Source organism: Onychomys torridus, chromosome 1 (assembly GCF_903995425.1).
Source record: "Onychomys torridus chromosome 1, mOncTor1.1, whole genome shotgun sequence".
Taxonomy (NCBI): domain Eukaryota; kingdom Metazoa; phylum Chordata; class Mammalia; order Rodentia; family Cricetidae; genus Onychomys; species Onychomys torridus.
Window position 1 is genome coordinate 61617401 of NC_050443.1, and position 22394 is coordinate 61639794.

General features: G+C 41.2%; 1 protein-coding gene across 2 annotated transcripts in view; it reads right to left on the reverse strand.

Annotated features, from left to right (window-relative positions):
* Nucleotides 1-22355, reverse strand: part of Cpeb1 (cytoplasmic polyadenylation element binding protein 1) — a 92172-nt gene extending 69817 nt beyond the window's left edge. The window contains exons 1-2 of one of the 2 annotated variants that reach the window (XM_036186686.1): nt 22228-22355; nt 3476-3650 (exon numbers count right to left, since the gene is read on the reverse strand). In XM_036186686.1, the coding sequence (XP_036042579.1) occupies nt 3476-3650; nt 22228-22242 (190 nt within the window). In that variant the 5' untranslated portion in view covers nt 22243-22355. Of the gene's footprint in view, nt 1-3475; nt 3651-21528; nt 22028-22227 lie in introns of those variants that run through there. The other variant, XM_036186685.1, reaches the window with a different exon arrangement.
* Nucleotides 22356-22394: the final 39 nt, after the last annotated feature.

The window sequence follows — 22394 nt, forward strand, 5'->3', positions numbered from 1 at the left end:
GTCACACAATAGTAAAACACGGAAGGCAGAAGACTGAGAAAAGTTTCAGAGGTGACAATCAAGCCACTCTTACACAAAAGTAGGGTAATTCTTTTCATAAAATTTTTATTGTTATGTGTATGTGTGTGTTGCACATGTGCCATGGTGCATATGTGGTGGTTAGGAGACACCTCTACCATGAGGGCTCAGGAGGTCAAACTTACATCATAAGGCTTGACAGTAAACTGCTTATCTGCTGAGCCATCTCATTGGCCCAAAAACAGAATATTTCTAGCCAGACAGAATTCAAGCCAATTGTCAGTCCAACTCTGGAACACACTTCCAGAATACTCTTCTGTACTGTGGGTATAGCTCATTGATGGTGCACTTACCCAGAAATATAGGTAAGTCTTCAATTTCCAGTAAAACACATAAAAATACAGGATTCCCCACTCTCTCTCTCTACCACATACACACATACACACACACACACACACACACACACACACACACACACACACAATGGTGCTGGGTCAACTGGCTACTGGCTAGCAATACAAAACAAATGAATCATTACTCTCTAACCTTACACAAAACTAGATTCCAGGTGGACTGTAAATCTAAGCATAAAGGTAAACAATGGTGCTCGTGAATTGTAAGAAATGATGTGAAAATGACTATACTGCTAACTATAGATTCAACACAATCTCCATCAACATTCTAATGCTACTGTAACAGAAATTGGGAAAAACTGCTTTAAAATTCATATGAAAGCACAGAAGAGTGCCAATAGTTAAAGCAATTCTGAGCAAGATAATAATCCTGGAACTATCACTATAGCTGATTCAGGTTATACTACTGAGCTGTAGTAACAAAAACAACATTACACTGCACAAAATCATACATGTGGATCAATGGACTACAACAGAGGACCCAGATATAACTAGAGCCACCTAATTTTTAACAGATACCAGAAACAACATCGGAAAAAAGACAGCTTCTTCAACAAATGATGCTGGGGAAGCTGGATATCCTCATGTAGAAGAATGAAGCTAGATCCCTATATCTTGCCTTGAATAAAAATCAATTCCAAATGGATCAAAGACCTGAATGAAATAACCAAGACTCTGAAACTGCTAGTGAAAAGCAGAGAAAATACTACCAGATACAGATGTAGGCTAGGACTTCTGAATAGGATTCCAGTTGCTTAAAAAATATTGACAACTGGGATCTCATGAAATTACAAAGTTTCTATATAGCAAAGCAAACAGTTAACCATATGAAGAGAGAGCCTACAGAATGGGAGAAAATCTTTGCCAGATACACATAAGACAGAGAATTAAACCTAGAATAATTTAAAAATAAGTTAATGAAGCCAGGCATTGTGGTGCACACCTTTAATCCCAGCACTCAGGAGGCAGAGGCAAGCCTGGTCTACAAAGTGAGTTCCAGAACAGCCAGGGTGGTTACACAGAGAAACCCTGTCTCAAAAACCAAACAAGCAAAAAAAAAAAAAAAATATGGGTTAATGAACTGATAGTTCTCAAAAAATGAAGCAAATGTTCATTAAACACATAAAAAATACTCCATGCTCACTAACTTTCTTTACAATCCATCCCACCCCAGTCAGAACACTCATTAAGAAAACAAACAGGGGGCCAGGGCTGGTGGTGCAAGCCTTTAATCCCAGCACTCAGGAGGCAGAGGTAGGCAGATCTCTTGAGTTTGAGGTCAACATAGCAAATTCCAGGACAATCAAGGCTATAATATCTGAGACCTTGTCTCCAACTCCAAAAGACAAAAAAAACAAACAGATGGATGGATAGATGGATGGACAGACAGATGGATGGACAGACAAAGGAAGGAAGGAAAAATGGAAAAGAAAAGAGAGAAGAGGGAGGGAGGTGGAATGGGGAAGTGGAAGGAAGGGAAGGAAAGGAAAGAAAACAAACAAGGTTGTAATATGGCTCTTGTTTTAAGTTCTTATTGTTCTTACTAAAGACCAGAGTTTGTTTGCCAGCACCCACATCTGACAGCTCACAACTACCTTGTAACTTCAGCTCCAGGGAATCCAACACCTCTGGCTTCCATGAACACTTGCACTTGATGGTGTACAAACACACACATTATAAAATAAAATAAAAACCAACAACAAATGCTAACTAGTATGTGGACAAAAAGTAACCCCTTATACAGTGCTGGTAAGAATATAAAATAATCTAGCCACTATGGAAATAAATAAATATTTTGTTTTAGTCATTTTAGAAGAATACCTTTTTTTTCTAACAGGTCTTTTTTTTGGACCACCATATCCCAAATAACAACACAGAGAATTTTATTAACTATGAAAGCTTGGTCTTAGCTTAGGCTTGTTCCCAACTAGCTCTTAAAACTTAAATTAACCTGTGTATATTAATCTATGTTATACCATGTGGCTCGTTAACTTCTCCTCAGTACCATACATCCAACTTCCTCCACATCTGTCTGGCGAATCTCTCCTGCCTCAGATTCTTTCCCAGAGTTCCTATCTCTGTCCAGAAGTCCCGCCTATCCTCTCCTGCCTAGCTATTACTGTTCAGCTCTTTATTAAACCAATCGGAAGGTGCTTTAGGTGGTGAGGTAAAAGTTATGTTGTTTGCAGGAAAACTGATACAAATGAAGATAAACATATTAAGTGAATTAATCCAGTTTCAGCAGGACAAATTTTTTATTTCATATATAGACCCTAGATTATATGTTGACAAAGCAGTATTTTATGTATGCTCAACTTAATATTAAATTTCAACTCTAACTTTTTAGAAGATTTTTATGTGTATATGTGAGTGATTAGACGTATGTACATGCACCCTGTGTGTGCCTAGTGCCCTCAGGGACCAGATAGGGTGTCAAATTCCCTAGAACTACAGTACAAGTGTTTGTTGTGTGTAGCCTGACGTTGATTCTGAGAACCAAACCCAGGTCCTCTGTAAGAGCACCAAGTGCTTTTAACAAGTCAGCCATGCCTCCAGCCCCACAAATAGCTACCCCAAATCTTTAACAATATGATTCACATTATACTCCTTTGTGGACCTGGAGCTAAAACCCAGATTAACACTTGGTAGTTATGTTTTGTATTTCTGAGAAAGGTCTTGCTAGTTATCTCATGCTGGACTTGAAATTACTATGTAGCAGAGGCAGTCCCCAAACTTATATTTCTCCTCCTAAGTGCTGGAATTACATATCTATACCTGCACCACCAACAACAACCCACACACAAATACTGCTACTTTCAGTCTTTTTAATTCAACCCTTCCTGTGTACCACACAAAACAGATTATCTTTATTCTAATCACAGGCAGTCTCCACGCATAAGGGGGTCCAATCCATAATGCAAATCATGAAATGGGCAAGTTGTGTCAAAGACTCAGTGTGTTCTTCATAGGCCTCTCAATGAAGAACTCTAGCATTCACTACTTTGGACTAGCCCATTGCATCCCAATTTTCAAATCTCAATTACCTGGCAAATGATCATGAATTCCTCGATTTATGGGTGTTGTGCAGACTTTACTGAAGTCCAGTGAATCATCCAAAATGGCATTTATCCTTCGAAAGATACTGGCATTGCTACACGTGGACAGTGCAGGAACCTCCTGGTTGTCCCAGCAATCTTTTATTCTTCCCGTTTCTTCTTCCTAGACATGGATAAAACATGCTTAGATTTTCTATACTCATATAGAATAATAAACAGACTTGACCCTGTTATTTTAAACAATAAGAATTTTTAAAAGTAACTAGGACTTCAGTTTATTGCCTACATATCAAAGCACTAAATCAATGTTTATTATGAACAAAGTATTCACAACACTATGGGTATCAATTTAAGTATAAAGATAATTTTCTCAAGAACCTCTTAATCCAGCAGCACACACACAATAATTAACACAACATAGTAACAATAACATGAACTTCAGAACCAGACAGACTTGATTCAAATCTTCAGTATATCCACACAGTGGAATATTGTTTGACATAAAGAAATGTACTGAGACAAAATACAATATGGGTAAACCTTTAAAATGTGAAAGAAGCCAGCCCACAAAAAAGATAACATATTAAGGGAGAGAGGAACATTTTCATTGGTGGTGTCTCCACTGGTTAAGTTTTCCATGCACCTGTAAATAACCCTTCACCTATGTAAAAGCCCTAATTAAACACACCAGGTCACCAGAATAGAAAAACAAGATATAAAAATGGGTGACTAAGAAGGGTGTCAACAGATATAGGTGAGGGGGACAAGAGAGGATAATGGAGAAAAATGTATCAAAATGTCATATTGAGCTTCATTATTTTCTCTTTTAAAAATTAATTGCATGTATCTGTGTGTGTGTGTGTGAGTGTGTGTGTGTGTCTCATAGACTGGAGATTACTTATTTAAATTGGGGGGGAGGGGCCTTAGTGATGGCTTAGCATTTAAGAACACTGGCTGCTATTCCCAGGACTTAGATTCAATTCTCAACACCCACATGGCAGTTCATAACTATCTGTGAACTCCAGTTCCAGGGGATCTTATACCCTCTTCTGGCCTCAGTGAGCATGGCAGGAAGATGACATAAGATACACCTGTAGGCACAATATTCACATACATAAAATAACTCACTGGCCAAACCTGATGACACAAATCTGTAATTCCAGCTACTTGGAAAGGTTGAGGCATGAGGATCACAAATCCATTTAGTGAAACTACCTCAAAAAAAAAAAAAAAAAAAAAAGGCTTGGAGTTTGTTCAGTGGATGCTTGTCTAATACACTCAAGACCCCAGTTTCAATCTTCAACACTACAAAAACACCCCTCTAGACACAACTGTTCACTGAAAGGTGAACTTTATGATATATACATTATCTCAGTAATTTGTTGTTTGAAATTTATGGCTCTATCATGTATTTTCTGTGTGATGCCAGCATGTGTCTGTTTCCCTCTGTGTGAAATTGGTAAACCAACTTTTGGATGACTTTTTTTTGGAGCTGAGAATAGAACCCAGGGCCTTGTGCTTCGCTCTACCACTGAGCTAAATCCCCAACCCTTGGATGACTTTTATAAAGCATGGTGCCTGACATACAGCAGTTGTCTAAACACTAAAGATGTAATTGCAAGAGAGGATGTGGCAAGCATCAAAAAATGGAACCAATAGCTTCCAAAGGGAATGCAGTCATTGGAAGCACATATAAATCTGCTTAATAAACATTGCCTAATAAACATTAAATAATTGTCCTCTATCTATAGGCAACACCTCAAGGGTCAATAAGTGAGGCAAAGATTCAATTTTAAAGTTTGGACAATGAACTAAGATCTGATCATGCTATAAATAAACACAACACAAGCTACAACATGCTGTAAAAAAATTCTGCCCTCTAATCCACAATGTGTTTGAGAGCTGGATAAAGGACAAGGTCTAAAGAACAACACAGAAAACAGGGAGGCATTATCAAAAGTGTTCCAGTACAGTAGAGTGTTAGGTAAAGAAGAGACTAGAAAGGCCTCATAAACCAAGTTAAGTAGTTAGCAGTGTCTTCTACATTAGAAGCTACCAAAAAATTTAAAGCATGCTTCAACAATGAAAAAAAAACCACATTTTTGTTTACTATAATACAAGGACTACAAATAAAATCTAAGGATCTTGGCTACATCTGGGGGCAAGAAAAAGATGAACTGTTTGTAAGTCTTAATAGACTGACAGCAGTTGCAGGAGAGATGAGAACCAATGAGGGGACATATGCAGGCTTGTGCATTTCCTCAGAGAAATTCAGTCCTCATGAGGAAGGTCTAAAATGCTTATTATTTCAAGTAGCCTGAAAAAAATCTAATTTAAAGAATCAATCCAGCCACTTTGCCTCACTCCTAATACCATTAGGAAGACACATCATATTCCTAAACGGGGCAAATGTCATCTGGCATGCCCCCTTCCTTATGTACAACAAAATAAAGGTCTTGTTTAAAGTTGACTGTGTAATTAGGATAAAAATAAGCAAGGTGTTCAATTTATACACCAAGTAGCTGATCTTACAAGTATCAATGTTTACCTTGAATAGCCACACTGGGAGATAAGTGATCCAGTACTGTTAGATGGAGAACAGTCTATTACTTCCCTTATGTGCACACTACATGGGAAAGTATAATACTATGGCATGTGGAGTCTGAATTAATACACATGTAGTACTTACCATAGTGCCTGGCACCTAATTATGTGCTGAGCAAATTAATGCTATCAGTACTAATATAATTACACTATGAATCAGAGGCAACTACAGGGATCTTTGAAGAAAGGATTCATGTGCTCATGAAATGAGAAGAAATGTATTTAAAAGTGAAAGCAAGTGCTGGGTGGTGGTGGTACATGTCTTTAATTCCAGCCCTTGGGAGGCAGAGGCAAGAGGATCTCTGAGTTCAGGGCCAGTCTGATCTACAGGGCGAGTTCCAAGACAACCAAGGCTACACAGAGAAATCATGTCTTGAAAAATTAAAAAGGAAAAAAAAAAAAAAGACAAAGAAAGCTAAGGCAACAACTATTTGATGACCCTAGGCCCTTCTCTCCTGGGTACCCATTCCTAATCACTGACTTCAGAGCTTAATTAAAACACTGAAGACATCATACAAATACAACTACCTAAAACTTTCATCTACCATAGAATAGATTCTTTTGAAACACCAATTAAAAGAATTCATTATTTCTCATTTTCAAAACTGAAACTACCTACTCCCATAGTTGAGTACCACTGACTTTATATTGTCTATCTCAGTGGTTCTCAACTTGTGGGTCAGGATCCCTTTGGGGTTGTTTATCAGATTATTATGATTCATAAGAGTAACAAAATTACAGTTATGAAGTAATAACAAAATAATGGTTGGGGTCACCACAACACGAGAAACTGTATATTAAAGGGTCATAGTATTAGGAAGGTTGAAAGCCACTGGTTTATCTTTTAGCAATGTAGTTCTGAATTTAGACCAATGTTTTACTATAACAAGAATTTTTCTTATATAATCTTTCTTCTATTGCCTGATAACCTCTATTATTTTGACATATTTTGCCATGAAATGAGATCATCAGCAAGCTTTTTTTTTTTAAACCTCAACTTAAAAAAGTCTTTTATTGTGGACAAAAAAAAATTAAGCTTTTATTTGAATCAAAAGCTTAGGATAAACTACCATTGTCTCGAGCGTTAACAGGTTTACTTAGCAATATTAGAAAGAGAAAAATGCTAATTCTTTTAAAATTTAAAGCTGATGATACAGTAAAAAATTGGCCTCAGGATAAAACTAGTTTTGCCTACTACATGTTATTAGAACGCCTCATGAAGAATCTACTAACACATTATTTTAGATCAGGCCTCAATTCTCAGGGGTAACAACTGATATACTCTAAGAGTAAAACAGTGGTCTCCTATAGCTCTGAGCCTCAACTGTCCCTCCAGAAGTTCAGTCTACAAAAGTTTCTTTTTTCTTTTTGCACAATGAAATATTCCTTCCCTAAAATGTCAGTCCTTATGTTTAAAAAAAAAAAGTCACAGGCTCTAAGTTACAAATATCACCTTACATTACTGTGAGCCTTAGTTACCTAAGGTATTAAAAAAAAGTGAGTGGCAGAGTTTATGTTGTAAAATTACATAAATGGCTGGAATTCTCAATAAATAACTTACTATCGGCAGATGACCAATTCTAAGTAGGTAATGGCATCACTATTATGTTTCCAATGTATTACTCAAGCAAACTTCATCAAGAAACATTTATTTACTTTATCATAAATGAGGTGAGTTTTTCCCTTTTGTTTGATTTTACACCTATGGTTTCTAACTACCAATTATGACTCTTCTAAAGTGTGTTTGGTTTGAGACAGGATCTTATAATTCAGTATGGCCTAGAACTCATGATCCTCCTGTCTCAATATCCCAAGTGCTGGGATTATAGACATTTACCACTCTACTTAGGTAAAAATGTCAATCCATTCCATGAAGATTATGTTCTCCTACAAATAAAATGACAAAATTATATTGTATAGATGGTAGAAAAATGTAGAACTGCTTTACTGGAAAACCCTGGCCTTGCCTTCAGATAGTATATGTTCTCAGCCAAGCACATGGTGACCATTCCTCATGTCAAAATCCTGGCTGGATGACACTCAATTCTCATAGACGATTGAAGTACTACCATTTTATTCAGTCTGCTTTTACTCGACAATACAACTACACTAAACACGCCTTCAAGAAAATTACTGTTAGCCCCCATGGACTGGTAAAAAGCTAGGAAAGAAATTTAAGTTTGGGCTAGGCATAGTGGTGCATGCCTTTAACTCCGGCATGTGAAAAGCGGAAACAGATCTCTGTTAGTTTGAGGCCAGCCTGGTCTACCTGAGAGACCCTATCAAAAAGAAAGAAAAAATAAGTTCAAGTTTATCTATAAAGGATACATACACAGTTTGCTCCTCCAGATAAGAGTTTTAAAGCTGGAGTCCATGGATTAGAATTAGAGAATCCCCTAAAACAACTGTGTTTATACTAAATTGTTTTCCTGAAAAGACGACCTTTTCCATTTAATTGTATTCTTTTAGTTAAGGTCTTGAACATTCAGGTCTTTATAAAAATATTAAGTCAAGCTGGGTGGTGGTGATGCACAACCTTAATCCCAGCACTCAGGAGGCAGAGGCAGGTGAATCTCTATGAGTTCAAAGGCCAGCCTACAGAGTGAGTTCCAGGACAGCCAAGGCTACACAGAGAAATCCTGTCTCCAAAAAATAAAAATGAATGAAAGTAACAGAAAATAATCTACTTAGATGCCTCCCAAGAACATACTGAAACGCACTTTGGCAATTTGCCTTAGGCTTATACTAAATATACAGTTGAACATTTATATTCAAGATTTTGAAGATATCTTACTACAATTTTAAATATTACATTAATAACCACACACAGAAAAAGATCACTTGTGGATGACAAGTTAGGAACATGTTTTCCTTGCAAAAGAATACACATCTAGCTACACTTCTATGCTTGCTTCAAATCACCAGGTCACTCACTGTCAAACTTATGGCTGAACTTTATAGTCTAAATGCTTTGCCATCAGGAGATTGGGTAGGATCAGTTCAAAGTCATCCTCAACTATATGGTAAGATTGTCTCAAAAAAAAAAAAAGAAACTATCCTTGAAGAGGAGGAAGTGCAAAAAAGGGTAGGTTAGAAGGTTGTGTGAGGAAATATGCTTAATACAATATATACAGTATACATATACTGTTTTTCATACTATTCATATATGTATGAAATAGTATGTATGAAAACTGGAAGGAAGGAGAGGCAAAGGGAGGGAGGAAGGGAGAAAAAGAACAGTCATGTTCCCCCACTATTTTTCAAGTCTATGCAAAAATACAATGTGTAAAATTTTATTACTTTGGTACTTAGGAAATTAGTAATACTCTGCATCATTTTAACCAAGAAAATAGCAATTTCACACAGCTCAATCTAATATTTCATGAATACTGAAAAACTACTGGTTAGAAATTGAGGTCACAGAAATGGATAAAATACAGTCCTTGTCTCAGAAGAATTCATTAAATGGGATAAGTAAATTCAGTTAGGTCAGTGGAAAACAAAGAAACACAAAATGCTCAACAAAGGAATACATCAAAGTGTCAGGAATGGTTTCACAATGAAAACGTCTAAGTTAGAGCAAAATGAAAATGCCGAATTTCAATAAGCAGACATCAGAAAGAACATAATAGGCAGAACAAAGTGTTGGAGATATATAAAACATGGATTGTTCAAGGAAAGAAGTGCTCCAACAATAATTAGACAGTATATTTCACCAGGAATAAAGAATACCACATCAGAAAGAGAAAGTGAATCTATTAACAGACAGAAGAGACCCTTGACCTCTTTCTTCATTCATGATCTTCCATCACTTCTACAATAGCTTTCTCCTTATTGTATAAGTATGTACAAGGCCCTTCTTCCTTAAAAGAATTCTCCTCAATCCACTGCCCATTTCTTCATGAACAACCAGTATTTACTTCTGTTCATATTTCAATCTATAACACACTGTCCCCAAGAAAGTTGACATTATATAGCTCCTTAATCAATGATTTCATAGTTGCCAAAGCCAACTAAGTCTTTCTTGACATTTTTTTGGGGGGGATCCTATACTTAATTACTCTACTGAACTCAGGAACCACTTTCTCCTTTGGTTATTTTTATGCTTCCATAGGATGTATCTACCAATCACTTAGTCTTCATTAATTCTATTGTCAGTCTAAGAACTACAGGCTCCAGAATACACTTGTGAGAACAGTAAGGAAGTCATTTTAAAGATTTTTCAGTTTTAAATCATGTTTGTGCAGATGTATATGCACATGAATGCTGTTGCCCATGGGGGCCAGAAGAAGGTGTCAGATCTACCAAGAGCTAGAGTTATAGGCATGTGAGCTGGGAACTAAAAACCTTGGTTCTTCTGCAAGAGCAGAATAACTGCTGAGCCATCTTCTCAGCCCCCAAAAGGAGATATTTAATACCAAAATTGCTCAAAAATAGTTGACAGCACATGACCACTGTAACTATAGCTCTTGTCCACATATACTAGTCACTTTTAACTGTAAGCATCACTAACTCTCCAATTTGATAAACTGTAAGGCTGTCCATATCTATATCTGCCTGTATCTATACCTCTGCAGCAGTATCTAACATTAATATCTGTTGTATTGTCAAGCTCTCAATACAGTTACCTTATGAAAGTTAGACCCATACACTACATTTTTGTTACAGCTATTTTTACTACCTTAATCATACTTACATAAATAGTAATGACTCCTTTCTTATGCTTTAGAAATATCCAGATATTCACTAATTGTCTTCTGTCAAAGCTTATGACTACTAAGGACTTGGGTTTTAAGTTCTAAGCACAGAGAATTCCTCCTAAACCAAACTCCAAGGCTTAAGTTATATCAGAGTGTTTCCTGACCTGGTCTCTAGCTCCTCACCAGTGTTTCTCAAGCTGCCTCATGTAGAAAGAGGGGGAGGGAATCTGAAGTCTGGGATCTCAATTTTAATCCTAGTGCTCTCTTAACTGGGTGACTTTGGCCAAGATTTTCAATATATCTATGACAGTCTCAAAAATCATTGTCAAAAGGTAGTGAAGGCTCTGGACAAATGGTCATCTAGGTACTATTCAAGCCCTCCCCAATTTGACTTAAGTCCTATTACTGTCTTTTTTCTCCTGTTACCAAAGAAATGTGTGTTCTATCGAAGAGCAGTTTTGACATCCACCTTTCCTCACACCCTTGGGACCTGATAGTTATTCCTGTTACACATTCATCTTTTCTATGAATAGAATCAACTCTCTTCAATGTTTACAGTGTCCTGTAGTCCCACCCTCCTCCCTCTGATAGTCATCCAGTTCTTCCTCCAGTTTCTCTATAGAGAAACCTACTATGCTCTAACCCCCATACCTTTGTTCATCTCTTTAATCCTTAAAGTTAAGCATCAGATGCCACTCTCCTTCCCAACATGTCATGTTAGTATCTTAGTCATTACTCTACTGCTGTGAAGAAATATCATGACTAAAGCAATTCTTATCAAAGAAATCATTTTAATTGAGGGCTTGGTTACAGTTTCCGAGGTTTCAGATCATTATCACGGCAGGGAGCATGGTGATCCTCATGGTGCTGGGGCAGTAGCTGAGAGTTACATCCTGATCCTCAAGCAGAGAGAGACAGGGCCTGGCATGGGCTTTTGAAACCAGTGACACTTCCTTCAATAAAGCCACACCTCCTATTCCTTCTCAAATAGTGCCACTCCCTGGTGACAAAAATTCAGATACATGAGTCTATGGGAGCCATTCTTACTCAAACCACCACAGGTAGAATGCTTTTCTTAAGTTCACTGTAGTCTATCAGATCCAATGGGCAACTCTTGAACCTTTCGGGATAGTTTATTTCTGCCTGTATGTTCCTATTAATAGATCTTTGAAAAACACAAATAGGAAAACCTCTTTTATAAGACTATAGTCTCAGAACTCTTTACACCCTTAACATTTCTATGGATGGATCTCAAGAGGTTTAATGCAGATAGACCTACCTATTAGTATTTTCTCATTAAAACCTTTTGATGCCATTGCTACAGTAATTAACTGTGAATTCTGGGAGAACAACTTTTTTAAAATTAACATTGTAAAGTACTCCTAGAATTGGAGTTACAGACAGTTGTCAGCAACCATGTAGGTGCAGAGAACCAAACCTGGGTCCTCTACAAGAGCAACAACTACTCTTAACTGCTGAGCCATAGATCCAGACCTGTCTCAACCTTTTAAGTTAATTTAATAGAAGCTGGCTACATTTTATTTAACGTGTTGACATATATTGTTTTTAATAATATCAAGAATATCCAGTTTCAGATTAGTGGAAAAAGATATTTTCAGGTAATTTTGATTAGACCTTTTTGATACAACAAACCTTATAAGCATTAACTTTTTTGTTTGTTTTCGAGACAGGGTTTCTCTGTGTAGCTTTGCGCCTTTCCTGGAACTCACTTGGTAGACCAGGCTGGCCTCGAACTCACAGAGATCCGATGGCTCTGCCTCCCGAGTGCTGGGATTACAGGTGTGCGCCACCACTGCCCGGCAAGCATTAACTTCTTAAAAGTTAGTAATAGCATGACAACTGAAAGCATATGGATGTGTCCTTTTGATGCTGTTAGATTAAAATTTGTAAGTTCAACTCACATTTTGGATGGACTGTTTTTTAAACCTACACTTGACTTTATAATACCTTATGTCAATCATGTGGTAAACACAGGTTCAATAAATTCTTCAGATAGATGTAGTGTCAAATGTGTTCCAAAATTCTAATTTCTTCTGAGCTCAAATTTTATCACTGGCAATAAACACACTGTCAGTCATTTTCTAATGAAGAGACTGGCACATTTTGTTCATTTTAAAAAATCTGTCCAACAAATACAGCAAGATGAACAACCTTAGTTTATCAGTGTTCCTTAGTTCGTCAGTGTTCTTTCAAGTGGGGGATGTATTTTTCTTGAAATAAAATCATAGAAATACTTTGACAACTTCTACCTGGATATTAAGTAACAGTGTTCTCCACTAGCTTCCCGTTTGTCACAATACATACTAAAGATTTAGTAAGCTTGATTTTGTTACTGCTTCCTCAAGCACATCTGTATGTAAAACTGGCTTGTGGGGTTTGTATGAATAATAAAATGATGGATGTCACAATTTAATGGCACTGCCATGATTCCTACTAAGGTGTCAGTGGCTGTATTTACCCCTACCACTTCTGCATCATCAGTGCAAACACCAATGCAGTTTAAAAGTAACTGATGGGACCAATGTGGTGACACATGCCTATAATCCCAGCACCTGGGAGGCTGAGGCAGGAGAGTCACAAGTTTGAAGCCAACCTGGGCTACACAGTAAGTTTCTAGCAACTTGGGCTATGGGATTCTGTCTCAAAAGAAAGGAAAAGTCAAAATCCATGCTATCTTAGAATTATGGAACGCTTTTGTCTTTGGAGACCTAGCACTGAGAATTTCTGTCATAAAGACTAAGTTCCTTAACCATAACATGAAAAATCCCTTCATCTTAGTAGCCAACTTAGATTTCTTTTTTTTAAAAGTATTTTAATTGAAAGCTAGCACACACTCTGCAGAGGACATGAAGATTAAGCATTTGACTTAATAAATATTTGGATGTTTGTATAAATCTGAGTACCACACATATCAAAATAAAAATACTTCTACATTATAGGTTTTTCTGTGCTCTTTCCCATTCTCTATACTCCATTTTTACATTTCAGTTCATCCTTCAAGGGCTTACTGTTCAGAGTGTGTTATTTGCATGTGTGGAAACCGTGATCAATCTTCCTGTTCCGGGTGGCGTCCATGCTGTTTGTAGAGACAAGGTTTTTTTCAATGGCCTGGAGTTCATTTCTGTTGTCACCAATTTGGCTTGTTCGTGTTTTCTTGTGATTTTTGAGTCAGGGCCTCATGTATCTCAAGCTGGTCTCAATGACCCTGAAATTGATTTTTCTGCCTATACCACCCCAAGTGCTGGGATCACAGGCATTAAGCATGCCTCTCTGTGTTATGTGGTACTAGGAATCAAATCCAGGACACTTTATGCATGACAGGCAAGCACTCTTCCATCTAAGCCATATTCTAATCCAGTTTTGTCTATTTTTGAACTTCTTTAAATAGAGTCATATAACAGGTAATCTTGTTCTCTGGGGGTCTGCCTTTTAAAATTTTATTATTTGATTATTTTTGTTTTGTTTTGAGAAAGGGCCTCACTATGTAGCCTCAGTTGGCCTGGTATGTAGACCAGGCTGCCCTAGAGCTCAAAAGATCCACCTGCTTCTGCCTTCCAAGAGATTAAAGGCATACAACCCCATACCCAGGAGGTGTGACTTCTTTGTTATTATTCCAGTACTGGAACTAAACCTAAAGCCTTGTGACTTGAAAGTGCTCTATTACTGAGCTACATAAGTACCCTTTTTAGCAAATTTTTGAGAGGTCTAAAGTGTCCAGGCTGGCCTGCCTCAATCTCCCAAGCAGCTATCATTACAGGTATACACCAGCCAGTATGAAATTTCTTTATGTTAACAGATGTGGCTAATCACAATTTATTCATACTACTATAGACATATAGCAAAGAATTCAAATAGTTGCTATTACTGCTGTCCTCTGGTTTTCATGGTTCTTCTCTTTATCTTTTGACTGTAATAAATCTTAGCTGTTGCCGGGCGGTGGTGGCGCACACCTGTAATCCCAGCACTTGGGAGGCAGAAGCAGGTGGATCTCTGTGAGTTCAAGGCCAGCCTGGTCTACAAAGCAAGTTCCAGGGCACCCTCCAAAGCTACAGAGAAACCCTGTCTCAAAAAACAAAACAAAACAAAACAATTAAATAAATAAAAAATAAATCTTAGCCGTTGGTACAACTACTTTGTAATCCCTACAAGCCCTTCTAGTGAATAACCTCATCTGAGCATGGTTTTGGGATTACCTGACCTTCAGTGGGTATTTGCTGTTCTCATCATCATTGTCTTCTTGTTCTTCAGATTTTAATATTCTCACTGGAATTCCATAACTATTCTTTGAAAATATCACACTTGACTAGTGGTGGTGGCACACGCCTTTAATCCCAGAACTTGGGAGGCAGAGCAGATGGATCTCTGTGAGTTCAGGGCCAGCCTGGCCTAGAACTAGAGCAAGATCCAGGATAGGCTCCAAAACTACACAGAGAAACCCTGTCTCGAAAAACAACAACAAAATCACTTATCTTCCTCTATGTGTATGTGCATGCACATGTGCTAGGGTCAGAGGACAACTCTTGGGAGCTTATTCTCTTCCCTCTACTATGTGGGTTGTCGGGATCAAACTCAGGTCATTTGGCTCCATGTCAAGTGCTTCTACCTGCTGAGCTGTCTCCATGCCTCACTGTTAACTATTTCTATGCATACCTTTTTATAGTCAGATGCATTTGTTTCTCCTGTATATTCCTTTATAGTACACTTTTGAATTAAAATTTTAGTGATATTGGACTAGTACCCTAAAAGTCATCTTCTATCCCATGCTGCTCAGATGAACACATTTTTTTAAACATAATATCACTCCTTTCTCTCTAATCCTGTTTTGGCAAAGCCTTTAATTTTTTACATACCTACCACCTATGTTATTTCTGTATATATTTACTTTTACTTACAATATAGCAGATAACTTGTTTACATGCCCATGTTCCCATTAGACAAATGACCCCCTGAAAGTGGGGACCCTTACCATATGATGAGAAGGGAACTTTTGATTGGTAACTTTTCAATTCCCAAGTGTCATATTACACTGTATTTACTGTTTTTGTTTGTGTTGAATTGCTTTTTATCCAAATTTAAAACCCCAAATTCTGAAATGACTGAGTGGCTGAGCATTTTGACAGTGAGGAGAGAAAGACTTGATTAAACTCCACCTTGAGAAGGTGAAGACAGAAAGGATTCATGAAAATGCTCTCATACAGAACAATCTACTAAGGACCAAGTACCAGGGAGAGAAGTCTAGGAAGCAAAAGTAACACACTAGTGGGATAGAGCACCACAAAAGTGTCAGATATGAATACACAATGGCAACTGAGAAGGACGGCGGAAAAAGCAGACTGAAAATACTCAACAAAGGTAATGGAGAAGGAAAGGAAGAACATAAGGGCCACATCAAACACAAAGTATGCAATTATATCAAGACTTTACAGTTCCGGTAACTAAGTTTCCAAGGGAAGTTTCCAACCTTTCCAACAGTGTACTTCTCTAGCATCCTCTGTAACAAGCCTAGCGTGGTAGAAAACAGAAATAGCCCAACAGTTCTTGCCTAGATAGCACTAGAGCAATGGTTCTCAACCTGTGGGTTGTGACCCTTTTGAGGGTTGAATGACCCTTCCACAGGCGTCAACTAAGACCATCAAAAAATCAGATATTTACATCATGAGTCATTAACAGTAGCAAAATCACAGTCATGAAGTAGCAACAAACATAATTTTATGGTTGGGGGTCACCACAACATGAGGACCTGTATTAAAGGGTCACAGCATTAGGAAGGTTTAGAACCACTGGTCTAGAGTCTCAAATTTAGTTGGAAAAATGCAGACTAATTGGGTAAAGGAAGAGAATTAAATTAGCTCTACTAGAAGAGGAAAGGGAATAAACTAATTCTGTTTTAGACTCGGAAACCTGAAGCTGGAGAGATGACTCAGTTGATAATCTACCTGCTGTAAAAGATGAGGACCTGGGTTCAAATCCACAACTCCCTCATAAAAAGCTGGGCATGGCAGCATGTTCCTATAATCCCAGGACAAAGAGGCCCAGACAGTTGGATCCCTGCAGCCACTAGTCAACTAGCCTAGTTGAATTGGTGAGCTCCAGGTTCAGTGAGTGTTGCCTATAAAATATGGAAAGTGGTTGAAGACCCCAGAGGTGGACCTCTAGTACACACACACAACCTGCTACATTAAACATGCATCAGATAGACTAATGCCTAGATCTTGAGAACAAACAGCAGTAAAAACACCCTAAAACTTGGTCACACAGACACATGGGTACAGCTATGGAAATTCACTGGCCCTCTATACAGAGGGACAGGAATGAGCCAACAGGATGAACCATAGGGAGCACAACACCAAGATGGGAAAATAAAAAGGAAGCATGTAAGTGCTGAGACCAAATAGATCAGACTGAAAAAAGTAGGAAGTCTCAATCTTAGGAATTAAGCAGAAATTTTAAGCAAAATAAAATCAACATAGCAGAATTCTCGATGAAACACCAGGTTTCTTCTAGAAGAAGAAATGAGTTCCAGTTCTAGGTATATGACCAATTGTTGCATAAAGTTAAAAACAATCATTTTCATTCTAAGACAAGACTCTTTCAGAAGCAGCTTTTAACTGAAACAGATTGCAAACAACGGCCGGGGGGAACAATGGACATTTCCAATGTTGCAATGTGGGGAGCAAAGGAGGTGAAGTTAGTAGCATTCAAGGGCTAATGAACACTGAAAGGGTGTAATAAATACTTCTTGGTTTTAAATCAAACATAAAACCCAAAGTATTTATGTAACCACCTCACCCTAAGCTCTATGTCCAATCCCAGTTCTCATTTGTCCCAGGAGCTTTGAGGAAAATTCTACCCAGAGTCGGTTCAGTTTAGATTACGAAAAGTAGATTTACAGATGAGATTAGCACAGCTATCCAAAGTAGAGAAATAATTTGTTACTTGACCCCTAGTCTTTAATTGCCTCCACTACTAGCTACTGAAGACTGGAGTCTAAACATTAGTAAGGGTGTTAGTTATGCATTCCCACCCAACTTTAACAAGAATTACAAATTCACTAATGGAATTTGCCCTTTAAATGGCTATAATTTTAGGTCAATTATCTTGAAGGACTTCATACCAGTGAATGAAGCTTACACACACAACACTTGGCACTAAAAGAGACCGGAGCAAAGAAAGGACTTCCATGTAGATGCCCCAGACTCACACACTGCTCTCTGCTTTCCCCATCTGCCAACACTGAACTCAGACATGCTTTCTTAGCTGGTAAAGGATGTTAGAGAGGCTAAAGCCAGGCAATATTTTAAAGTTTCTAACTTTACTAAAACTTTCCCAGTATGGGTAAAGAAACTGCCTTGTTAGTAGTATCAAGAGCTTGTGTTCTCATGTAAAAAGCCAATTGCCAAAGGCTTTGAATATACTCACTCCTCCTTTGAAGCCTTAAGAGCAAGATACTAAAATAAATTTTCCTTCTAGACTCTTCCAACCTCTACTAGCATGACTATATGTGATGCTGATATTAAGATTCTCAGCCTTGCCCAGAATTAAAGATCTGGGCCCTCATTCCTGTGTCAGGGTCCTTTTATGCCCTAGGAGACTATCATTTACAATTTTACAATTTGCTGCACACACACACAAATAAAATCAATCAATCAACAACAAAACCCACCACACCAACAACAGGAAAAACCCAATCCAACCAAACCCAGCTTTATTACTCAGGAGGCAGCTGCCATAGGTAGGTTGGGAGTTCAAAGTCAGCCTAAGTCACATAAGATCCTGCAGAGAGGGAATAGAGAGGAGGGAGGGGAAGAAGGGAGAGGGGAAAGAGGAGAGGGAGGGAAGAGAATAAGGGAGGAAGAGGGAGAGAGGCACAAAATTTTGTCTTACTAACTCTTCTTGGAAATCTAAGAGGCATCTAGAGGGGTTTTAGTTAAGACAGAAAAGGTTAATCATCACTCTACTTTTATCAGTCTTAAAACAATTACATAAAAATTCAGGGCTGGCAAGATGGCTCAGCAGGTAAAAACACTTGAGTCTGAGCCCTAGGACCCTGTGCTGAAAGGACAGAACTGTCTCTTGCAAACCATTTTCTGATCCCCCCCCCCACACACACATACACACTCTGGCATGCACATAACTCCCAACACACAATTACTAAAAATATGATAAAAATTAAAAACCAATTATATCATTTCAAATCTGCCTTATCTGAGGACAAATTACTGAACTTTTATCTGTGTTGAAATTGAAAGTCTTTTGTATAGAAGGGGGGAGTCACTTCTATAATGGGAGGAGCCTTTCTCCAGACCTCTGGCTCTCAGGGCCAACTAACTGCTCTGACACACATTATGAAATGGTAGACACAGCACATTCCTTCTAGGCACTAATGCTCAGAAGACCTATACTGACTTCTACAGCAACAGGAGATTCCTACCACCACAGTTAGTTTACGATGTAAAAACAGGACCAGCCCACAGACCACATCATCACCAATAACCTTTTATCCTTGACAGGCACACAACGTGTAACTGGTTGGGATAAAGCAACAAAAATATCCAGGATCTCATTCCATCACTTAACAGCTTTGTGATTTGATATTTGAGGCTCAACTGCAAAACAGGGAACTCTATATAGAGGTATCTGCAGACTGACTCCAAACCAGTCTTCAGGTTGAATCTAACATTAAAGATGTTGTATTTGGTCCAAACTGTGTAATAGTTTATTGTTGCACTTAAAAACCAGGGAATCATAAAAATGGGGAGAGGGATGTCAAAGGCCCATCAACTCTGGGTGGGCAGTTGTTTTTCAGTAATCAATTAATGACTGTTTCCTTTAGACAGGCATACACATATACACTGTGGATACTGCTCTTCCCTCCTCTTCAACTCATTTATTTTATTTACCTTGTTATAATTTGGGTTTATAACCCACTTTAATGATTTTTAAAAATGAGTCAATTGTTCCTGATGCAAATACTTATTGAGGCAGCTATTATCAATAGCTCCTTATTAACATGTTTGGTGGTGTTCTTACAATCGTACAACTTCATCTTCCTTCACTCCCTCCTTGAAGGCTTAAATGCGCCACAGCAGTGTAGCTGCCTGTACTGAAAGGACCCTAGAACCATCCCTAACTACAAATGTCCCCATGATCATTTACTGATGTGTCAGCTCTCTAACTCGTCTGCTATACAGGCTGACACAGCCTCCCATCCACACTGGGGAGCCTCTGCCAGGAAAGCTCTCTGTAGAACAATCACTGAAACGGGGGCTAGTGTGTTTAAACTACAAGGCTGACTTACCTATACAGGTGTCATCTTTCTATAAACAGCGTGTAGTGCCAAATGACTCAAACCTAGATAATTGTGCGAACTGCGGGGTGCGGCATGATAAACGATACAGAAAATGCCCTGTGAATCCCAGGCAAGTTATTAAGAGGAAGGGTAAAATGATCAGTGGTGAATTCTGAACACTACTGTCCTTAAGGGCTCCTGACAGGCTGGAGCCCCAATGTGTGTCAGAAATCGGCGGTCCATCCCTTTCTACATACCAGGAAAACAATCACCAGCTTGTATTTCTGAGGTTTTGTTTTGCCGGTTTTTCTCTTTTTCTTTCTTTTTTAAACATGGTTTATATCTCTGCACTCACCGAGAACCGGAGTGTGAAAGTATAAACTCTCCTCTGCAAAGTCTGCGCTGGTACATCACCTAAGAGATGGCCCGGAGAAAGCCGGTACATGCATGCCTTTCCAGAGCACTAAAGCCGACCCACTTGCCTTGGCCCCAGCAAATGACGCAGACCAGCAGTTTACCCAGGTGCCAGGAGAGTGGGGAGGCAGCACGGTAGCCAGGGAGACCAAAGGAAGCAGTTGCCAGAGAAAAGCGTTCATCAGAGTCGGGCCTGGAGGCCGCGGTGGGGGATGGGGCGGCCGGAGGCAGGCAGCCCCGGGCGATTCCGGGTCTCGGGTGCTTCCGACTTTTTCCACACTCGTCATTCTATCAGAGGGCAGAGTACACTGGGGAAGAGCCTGCACAGCGCCCGGGGCCCGCGACGGACCGCGGTGGTGACACACGGGGCTGCACAGTACCCCGGAGCCCAGGTGTTCCATGCGTCCTCGTGTTGCGGACCACTTGCACGAGCCGTGGCCTCTGCAGGGTCCCCTGGAAACGAAGCTCAGCATCCGTGAGCGACTGGAACCGCAGAGCAGCCCACGCGGGTGGGAAAGGCCGGAGCAACACTGGCGAGCGGCCCACCAGGGCCACCCGGCTGGCCCGGGTCCCCTGGCCTTAGGGGTCCTAGGCAGGGGTGGGTCTCCCAGCGCCCCCCGGGGGAGTGGCGTCTAGGCCCCAGGGAGGCGGCCTGCCAGCCCTACCCGCCCTGCGTCCCCTCACTGCTCCCCCAAACCTGACAGCAGAGCTGGAGGCCACGCGAACCCATCGACACTCCGAGCCCCCCAAGTCTGGGCACCTGGAGGAAAGCTGAGCGCGCCCCGCGAGGCCACATGAGTGCGTCTGGCCAGGCCGCAGGGCGGGCGAGGAAAGCCGACGCCGCCGCCGAGCAGGCTCCACGCCTGCCTGCCTGCCTGCCTGCCTGCGCCCCCTCGCGGGCCGCTCCACGCCTCCTCCGGGCCGGCGCCCCCAGACCCGCGAGGCTCCCGAGGCTAGCCCTCGAAGCCGGGTCCCACGCCCGCATGCCCGCCCGCCCGCCCGCGCGACCTCACCTGGCCCCCGCCGCCCTCCGGGCTCGGGCTCCGGGAGCAATCGAACGTGTGAAGCCACGTGACTTCCCCGGGCTCGGAGAGCGCGCGGCCGGCACGAGGGGCCCGGCTCCTCGGCTTTAAAGGAGCCGTGCGGGCGCCGTCGTGGCGCGCGTCACCGGGCGCGGCCCCAGCCTGCGGGCTCCCCGCGGCTCCCCGCGCCGCCCGCTGCGCGCCGCGGGCCCGGGCCTCCTGCGGGACGCCGAGGAGGCGCCCCTCGGGAGACGCGAGCGCTCGCCAGCGCGGCCGGCCGCTCCGGCTCTCGCGTGCGACGGCTGCGGGAGGAGGACGTGCTGCGGACGCCCGGGCTCCCTTCCGCGCGGCCGGCTCCCGTCGGGACATACGTTCGAGGCCAGCGGGAGGCTGCAAAGCGCAGCTCCGAGGCCCCGGCGGCCGCCCCCGGAGGGCCGCGGCGCCTTTAAGCCCAAAGGCCTGAGTCACGAGGAAGCTCCCTGCCTTTTTCCCCCGTCTCTCCGCCCCACACCGCTCCACGAGGCCCACGGCAGTGGGCATGTGACCCGCGCCCCGCCCGGGACGCTCCGCCCGGGAGGCGGTGGCGGTGGGGGCCTGTGGGGCGGCGAGACAGCGCGCGGACCGTTAGCTGAGGCCGCGGGGACGGCGGCCCGCCCCGGCCCGGCCCGGCCCCGCCCCGGCGGCTCTTACCAGGGAGAACGCCATGGGGTCCGGCGTGGCCCTGAGGGACTGGCGGGCGAGCGGGCCGGCGGGTCTGTGCGGCGCGGGACGCGCACACACGCGCACACACACACACGTGGGCACTATTTTTGCAGCGAGCGGCGCGCGGCTCCGCGCCCCGGCGGCTTTTATAAAGC